Source organism: Myotis davidii, unplaced genomic scaffold (genome assembly GCF_000327345.1).
Source record: "Myotis davidii unplaced genomic scaffold, ASM32734v1 scaffold399, whole genome shotgun sequence".
NCBI lineage: Eukaryota > Metazoa > Chordata > Mammalia > Chiroptera > Vespertilionidae > Myotis > Myotis davidii.
Genome location: NW_006292094.1, coordinates 7,077,707 through 7,085,701, shown reverse-complemented (window position 1 = coordinate 7,085,701; position 7,995 = coordinate 7,077,707). Strand labels below are relative to the sequence as shown.

The 7,995-nt window shown below is 61.4% G+C and overlaps 1 protein-coding gene across 1 annotated transcript in view; it reads right to left on the bottom strand.

Moving 5' to 3' along the window:
- MAD1L1 (MAD1 mitotic arrest deficient-like 1 (yeast)) overlaps positions 1–7,995 on the bottom strand; it is a 100,901-nt gene that overhangs the window by 84,483 nt on the left and 8,423 nt on the right. Inside the window, exon 3 of the mRNA XM_006765499.2 lies at positions 4,625–4,713. Coding sequence (XP_006765562.2) covers positions 4,625–4,713 — 89 coding nt within the window. The remainder of the gene's footprint in view (positions 1–4,624; positions 4,714–7,995) is intronic.

Genomic DNA, 7,995 nt, shown 5'->3' with positions numbered 1-7,995 from the left:
AGGAACCACACAGATAGGTCCTGGAACTGAGCACAGGCCGCAGAGATGGAGACCGTGGTGAGGGAACGAGCCCTGGTCAAGACAGCCAATCAGAGCCCGGAAGAGGAACACGGCGACTGTGACAAGGGCACGAGGTCAGGGAGGACACAGCCTTTACCCACCTGGTGCTGAGGCACCCAACACCTTCAGGCGAAAAATAAAACAACATAAACCTTGACCTAAACCTCACATCTCACACAAAACGTACCTGAACGTGGATTTGAGATTTATTACTTTTTTAGTAATTCTTTATTGTTGAAAAGATTACATGTCCCCCTTTTTCCCCCTCCAGCCTGCCCCTGCCGCCCCTCTCCCCCAGGCCTTCACCACCCTATTGTCTGTGTCCATGGGTGATGCATATACACAGACAAAGTCTTTGGTTGATCACTTCCCATCCCACCCCCACCCCCGCCTTCCCTGAGATTCCACACTCTGTTCCCTGCTGCCGTGTCTCTGCAGCCACTCCGTTCATCATTGGATTCCACATGTGAGACCATGTGACACTGTCTTTCTCTGACCTATTTCACTGAGTGTGATGCTCTCCAGGTCCCTCCATGCCGTCTCAAGGGTAAGAGATTCTTCTTTCTCAAAATTGCTGCAGCTATTCGGGCTCTTTTTTGATTCAGTATAAATTTTTGGAGTATTTGTTCTAGGTCTGTGAAATAGGCTGTTGATATTTTAATAGGGATTGCATCGAATCTGTCGATTGCCTTGGGTAGTATGGACATTTTAATGATGTTGATTCTACCAATCCATGAACATGGGATATTCTTCCACTTGTGTAGATCTTCTTCTATCTCTTTGTTCAATGACCTGTAGTTTTCTGAGTATAAGTCTTTTGCCTCCTTGGTTAAGTTCATTCCTAACTTAATTTTTTTGTTGCAACGGTAAATGGGACTGTTCGTTTAGTTTCTCCTTCTGAGAATTCATTATTGGTGTATAAAAAGGCCACTGATTTTTGGGTGTTGATTTTGTATCCTGTTACATTGCCAAATTCATTTATTAAATCTAGTAGTTTTTATTTTGGTGGAGTCTTTAGGGTTTTCTATGTACAATATCATGTGAATAATGAGAGTTTTACTTCCTCCTTTCCAATTTGAATGCCTTTTATTTCTTCTTGTTGGATTAGAGACTTAAATGTAAAATGTGAAACTATAAAACATTCAGAAAAAACAGAAGTGAAAATCTTTGATACTTAGGGTCAGGCCAGGAGTTTTCAGAGTTGGTATCTAAAAAAAGGTGTTCCATTGAAGTGATTAATTGGACTTTACCAAAATTAGGAACTTCTGTTTTATTAATGACACTGTTAAGAGGAAAAGACAAGCTAGGGACTGAGCCAATATACACTGACCAGACTGGCAAATGGAAACGCCAAGAACATAAAGAACTTGCCAAAGTCAAAAAGAAGGAGCTGGTGACAGGTCTGAATGGCGCAGAGGATCGCGCTGCCAGCGGAGTCCAGCATGGGCAGCCACGGGAAACAGGTGATGCCAAGACAAGGCTGGGCACACCCCGTGCTGACACGGAGGACACAGAGGAACCCAAACCTCTCATTCTCACCCCACCGGCCTCCCTAAGCTCCACACAGGCTTATGCGTGGCCTCGGAGTGGCGCCCGGCCCTCCCTGAGCGTGGGCGCTGAAGCCACACAGCCGGCTCCACGTCACAGCCGCTCCAGGCACAGCGCCCACAGCAAGCAGAGTCCTCAGCAGGCGGGCGGTCCCCGCAGGCCCACGCCTCCTCGGTGCGCTGAGTACGGCCGCAACCTCACAGGTGCTAAGCCGGGTGAGCCCAGGTGAGGAGCCACCGCCCACTGTCCTGCCGGCCCCACGTGGCTCTCCAAGGGAAAGGCCGACCCTCCCCTGGGCCAGCTCCTCAGCCCTGCGCTCAGCTCTGCCGGTAACAAATGGTCGTGGTTTCCTTGATCTGACAGCACGACATCCCTCCATCCCCGAAGGACACTTCCTCGACCGCTGCTGACAGCTCCCCCTCGGAACCTGGTGTGTGCAAGGCATCCTGGCCTCCTGGCTGCGGGTGAGCCGTGGTCGCTGTCACTTGTGCTGCTCCCTCACTCCTGTCAGATGCTCCCTGCGTCTCTGACTCAGGGACTAACTGGGAGGGGCCATGGGTGGTTTTCTAGGGTGGGCTCACCCACACTCGGCTCCTGGGGTGTGCCCACCCACCTCCCCTCTCCCACCAGGACTCCACCTGGAAGGCCGCCTGGCTGTCCCCAGGACCTGCGGCTCCGTCCTCGCTGCTCCTTCCGGGTCGGCCTCCCCTCTGACAGTGACTGCTCCTGACCTGCCTGAGTCACGCCTCTGCCCTGGGGCCTGCTGCTGAGACAGCCAGCGAGTCCTGCCCCGGTTACTGTACCGTCCAGGTCTGCACTTTGATCCTTGGAAAACACTCTTTTCTATTCTTTTGTTGAGGGTTACACTCTTGCATTTGTTAACAAGGATACATACTTTACTGAAGCCGTTTTACACCGGCTCGAGCGTCCTGGTCGGTCAGGGTGCCAGTGACGGCTGTCCTGGCTCTCGGCGTGACTCCTGGCGCCGGACACAAGGAGAGGCTGTGTCCTGCTCGCCCTGGGCCCCACACTGTGAGGTCTGCGTCCCCATGCCTCCCGGCCAGTGGCCCCTCTCAGGCGGGGCTGTGCCTGGGCCTGCTGTCGGATGTTGCCCTGTGGCTCCTGGCAGAGGACGAGGGTGGACAGGGCCCTGCTCGGGCTGTCAGCGCGTCGACCCGCCTGTTAAAGCGCAGCCACAGCTCGAGACTTGGAGCGCAGCTCCCGGCAGCAGGAGCGGGAGCCAGGCAGCTCCAGCTGAGGCCCGCTTGTCCCTAAAGGAGCGGTTTCGTCTGTACGTAGTTTTACATGTGCCTGGGACAGACCCATGAACTTAGTAAGTTATACAGCCAACGCGCTTTCTACACAGATCCATGTGCATGCGTGTGTATGTGTATGTGTGTGTGTGTGTGCGCGCGCACGACAATGGTACCACCTGTGTGTCCTTCCAGAACCTCTCCCCACACGAGGCGGCAGCAGCAGGAGGGAGGGGTGGCATGAAGGCCCGAGGCCCTCACATAGCATAGGAGGGGGGATGGAGCAGGAAGGCTGGGCTGTGGGGCACCCTCTTCAGGGTGTGTCAGTGGCCCTCCCCCAGCCTGCCCCCCCAAAACCAGAAAGGCTGCCCCTCTCATGCCCCGTGTGGATTCGTGGGAAAGACACAGCACACTGCCTAGACTGGCCCGAGGGCGGTGGGCCCACAGCAGTCATCACACTGGCGACAGGGGACATGGAGGCACGAGGACACGGCTGGGCATTTTCTGTGATGGGCGGGGCAGCCGCCTGAGAGTCTGGCCCAGAGTGGGGACACTGTACAGAAGGTGCTGGAAGCTGGGGCACCTGGCGGTTTTGGATGAGACAGACATGGAGACATGAACGGGGCGCAGGGGTGAACCCTGGCCAGGGAGGAGGGGCCACTGCACGCCCTGCCTGGCCGGGGTCCTGTCCCTGTGCTGGGGCTCCTCCTAGAGCCCGTCCTCAGCCTGCTGCCAGGCTCAGGGGAACCCCAAACGGGCGGCGGGCATGAAGTCAGACCCACTCCAGCCCCCCAAGGGCAGCTCCTCCTGGCGGAGCGTGTCCACAGATGGCGGCCTGATTTCTGTTAAGGAGCCAGTCGCTTCCCACAGCTGATTCCCCTCCTAACACGTCAAGATGTTGATGATAAAGCCTTTATCTTAGATTTTACAAAATAAGCAAAAATGACTAAGTCCAAAGTGTGCCAGCCCACAAACGCTGGACGCAAGCCTAGCTGCGCTCAGGCCCATGCAGATGCGACCGTCTGAGAGTGAGCAGCAGTGGCGGCACGGGCCCAGGCTCCTGGGTGGCTCCTGGGAGGAGGCACCACCCCTGCCAACTGGGGCTGGGGATTGAACCTGAAGCTGAGGCACGTGCCTGTGACTGGTAAGCGGACCGATGACCCTTTGGGCTGAGGGCTGGCGCTCTAACCATTGAGCACTGGCCAGGGCTGTGCTTACTCTTCACCCTGCACCCAGAGAGTTTGGGGGACAGTGTCCACTTGCCCATCGGCCACTGGGGACCCAAGCAGCCGGGAGCAGGCGGTCAGCACGGCCTTCGGAGGACCTTCCTAAGGACGAGCCGCGGGTCCAGGTGGGAAAGGGGCTGGGAAAGGACTGCGGCGCCTCCTCCCGACAGCGCGGGTGCCGGAGGGGCCAGGGAAGCGGACAGTGTCCATGGCCGCGCAGAGGGGAGCCGCCTCGCAGGAGGAAGCGTCCGGGCGGCTGCTGCTCTGCGAGCAACTGTCCCTGGAACCGGGAACACACACCTGCTGCCCTGGAGGCCGCAGAGGCCGAGGGCTCTGCTGGCCACAGACAGGCCCCGGGCACTGGGCAGGAGCCCAGCTCTCTGAGCCCCGGGACACCGAGCCGGCCAGCGCCAGCCTGCAGAAGGACGGGAAAGGCCCGCCGTGGGCCGTCTGTGCAGAGGAGCTGAGCGTAGGGCAGGGGCTGGAGGAGACAGTGGCCCCGGAAGGTGGGGCGGGGAGCTGGCGGGTGGGATGTACCTGAGCTCGCTCGCCTCCTCCCGGGACAGCAGGACGCTCTGCTCGGTGGGGCCCGCCTGGGCCTGCAGCACCTTCAGCTCCATCTCCAGCTGCGGGAAACAGCACAGGGTCAGCCGGGCGCGCGGGAGTCCCTCCAGACAGAGGCCCTGCACGCGTTTACCTCCCAGCCACCCATTGAAGCAGCTCCGTAAACACGTCGCATGTACCAGGAGGAGGTCCAGGAGGGTGTGCAGAGGCTGCTGGGAGCTGAGCATGAGGACGGTTCGGTGGGCGACTGGGTGAGCAGCTGGGTTATGGGAACGGGGCAGGGGGTGCCCTCAGCCAGGCCTGCTGGAGCAGGGCTCCCGGCCATGTGCGCTGGCTCACGTGCTGTCAGCCAGCGCAGGGTGACAGGAAGACAAATGCACTCACCCTGCAGCCTGCAACCACCCGTTCACACTTCACGAGAAAAATCCGCATGGAATTGCTTTAGAAACAACACGGGACTAACTGATTGCATCTTCTGAGAGAGCCCGCTAAACGCCCGAAGCCGGGAACCCTGTCCCAGGACCGTCCTCCTCCCAGTGAAAGGACGGCACCCGCCGGGCACAAGGCGGCCGGGACGGGAGCAGACGGGCCCTGGGCCTGCTGCTGGCAGAGCCCTCTTCCTTCCGAATCACATCTCCAGGAGAGAGGCCCGGCCCGCACATGTCCCATCTCCAAAGCGAATGCACAGATTGACATTCCTTCTCGGCGCCTCTCCTGAGTGAAGAGCACAATTCCCCGCAGGGCCTGCTCCAGGCGAACCAAGTGCCAGGGGAGCGGCTGCCGCTTAGACCACTGCCCGGGAGCTGCCGGGAGCTGCATGACACGGGGAGGAGGGCCTCCCGGGCCCCCAGGAGCGCCAGACGAGCGAGCCCTCAGCACCCGAAGGCCCTGGGCCAACGGCTCATCCTCAGCTGCTGAGGCCCCTGCTCCTGCTCTGCAGGGAGACACTGGTCACGGCGCCGAGGGGCACAGCACCCGTCACAGCCCAGCCCTCGGCAGCTGGGAGCATCCTCCTGCCTGTGAAGGGGGCACCCACCTGCTTCCCACAGGAGCGGAGGGTTAACCCAATGCTCCAGGCGCCTCCAAGAGGTGCTGCCTGGGGGGCGGGGCGGGCACAGCTCTGTGAAAGCCATGAGAGGGGAGGCCCAAGAGCTGAGCACTAACGGTCTTCCCGGCCACAGGGCTTGCCCAGGGTCTCGGGGTGAGGTTTGGCGGGTGAGGCCGGTGGGGCCTGTCTGCGGAGGCGGTGGCGGATCTGAAAGTTCCTGCTACAGAAACGGCCTCCCCCAGGTTCCTCGGCTGAGGGGCCTCTGCTGGGTCTCAGGGAAACACAGCCCCGTGTCTGGGCACAGGGGGCACAGCGGGCACAGCAGGCACAGCGTGCACAGGGAAGCCCAGTCGGAGATGGGCAGGAGACGTGCTGCAGCAGCCGGGTCCCCTCACAGGGAACGAGCACGGGCAGACCCGGGCTTCCGAGTATCAAGGGGGTTCCACGCCCCACAGCCGCCGTGAGGGTGAGGACTCGGACCTGATCCGGAAGTGGCAGCGTGGCTCCCGGCACAGGGAGCCTGGGACTGAGCGCTGAGGCCGGGAGTGTGAACGGGAGAAGTGCCAGCACTGAGAACAGCCAGGACCAGGGCGGCCGCGGGTCCCTGGCTGGAACTCCTCCCATCAACGTGGCGGTGAGCCCGCCACCCTGACGTGGTGCCGTCCCAGAGGCGACATCTGGGACAGCGGGTGAGGCCGCTGGGACCTTCGCTTTCCAAGTCTGAGTGCCACCTTCCTGGCACCCTGCGGGGCCCAGGGCGGGTGTGGAGCTGCCACCAGGGAAAGGCAGCGCAGGCCCCTGACACAGCGGGCACCAGCCTGGGCCTGACAAGGAATGTGCGAGGGACTGACCGAGGCCAGGGAAGGAGCCGCCTAGGTCTCGGAGGGAGGGACTCACCCGCCGCCCGCCCCGTCCTGCCCCGCCCCCGGGCTGACCCCGCAGGGCTCCCCTGGTGGCCAGGAGCAGGCCCACGGGACCACTGGGGAAAACGGGGCTCAAGGAAGAGGACGGCTTCCTTGCAGGCGCCGTGAGGGGTAAGGGCATCTTAAATCAGAAAACGAGTGGCTACTCTCCTCCCTGAGGCACACTCAGCCTCAGAGGACGCTTGTGCTTTTCCAGCCGCGGCCAGGGCTCGCGGGGGAGGGGTAGGTGGAGGGGGGGGACACACAGGCCAGGGCAGCGCTCCCTGCGATGGCCGCTCCTTAGAGAGGAGGTGGGTGCGCTGCGCTGATGAATGGCAGCCACACTGCGCGCCTGTCACTGTGGGGAGCTGAGGTGTCGAGGCTTCTCCTCCCCTCCTCTCCTGAACTAGCGCTCACGTGGCCAGAAACCAGCAGGCGAGGGAGGGGCTGCGGCTGAGAGAGGCACCAGGAGGGGCCGTGCCCAGCGCCCGGGCAGAGGCCTGCAGCGGTGGCCACCCTGAGCCCTGCTGTCCTGGGACTAGACCCGCCGCAGCAGGGAGGCTGCCACTGGAATGGGGCCCAGCAGGGCCCTGCCAGCGCCCACATGCGTTCTCGTTTGTCTGGAGGGACCAGGCATCATATGTTTTAGTCCCGGGGGCTTGACCAGGGACAGAGACTGTGTGGCCAAAGTGAGACCCGCACAGGTCGCATGCAGCTGTCCTGCAGCCCCTTGTCCCAGGGCTGATGGCATGGCCCTGCAGCCCGGGCCAGAGCACTGCTTTCGGGCCCCCGACTCCGCCACCCGCCCAGGCCTATGTCGGTGCCGGAGCTGCCTGACGGGGCTCAGCCTCAGGCTCTGCCTCCTCGACCGTGAGGCTCCAAGGACACGAGGCCACGGATGCTCCGCTGGCCTTGACTCCGGCTGCAGCCTGGCGCCCCATGTCCAAAGCATCTCAGACCCAATGTTTCCCTCCAAGCTTGCCCTCCCCAAGCTTCCCTGACCCCTGACCCTGATGTCACCCCTGACCCCGGGCCCTCTACCTTCAGTGTGAGCAGTCCCCAGCACTGCCCGGCCACCCCTCATCTTCCCCTGCCAGGCCCTGCACACAGCCACCCTTGGGCTCCAGGGGTGCAGTCCCGTCTCCTCCTCCAGGGCCCCCTCACGGTGGCCGATTCCAGGCCCTCCCAGCAGCCCTACCCTGCAGTGGGGGCGACAGCGGTGGCAACAGCAAGGACGTGACGGACATGCAAATTCAAGGACATGTCACTTCAACAGAGGGCACCCTGCTCAAGATCAGGGAGCTGATGGAAGCGGGCGAAGACGCAGGAGCAGAGCTCTGGCCCGTGACACGGTCCCCGGCCGCCCAGTGCCAGCAGCAGCCTTGCCCTCACCT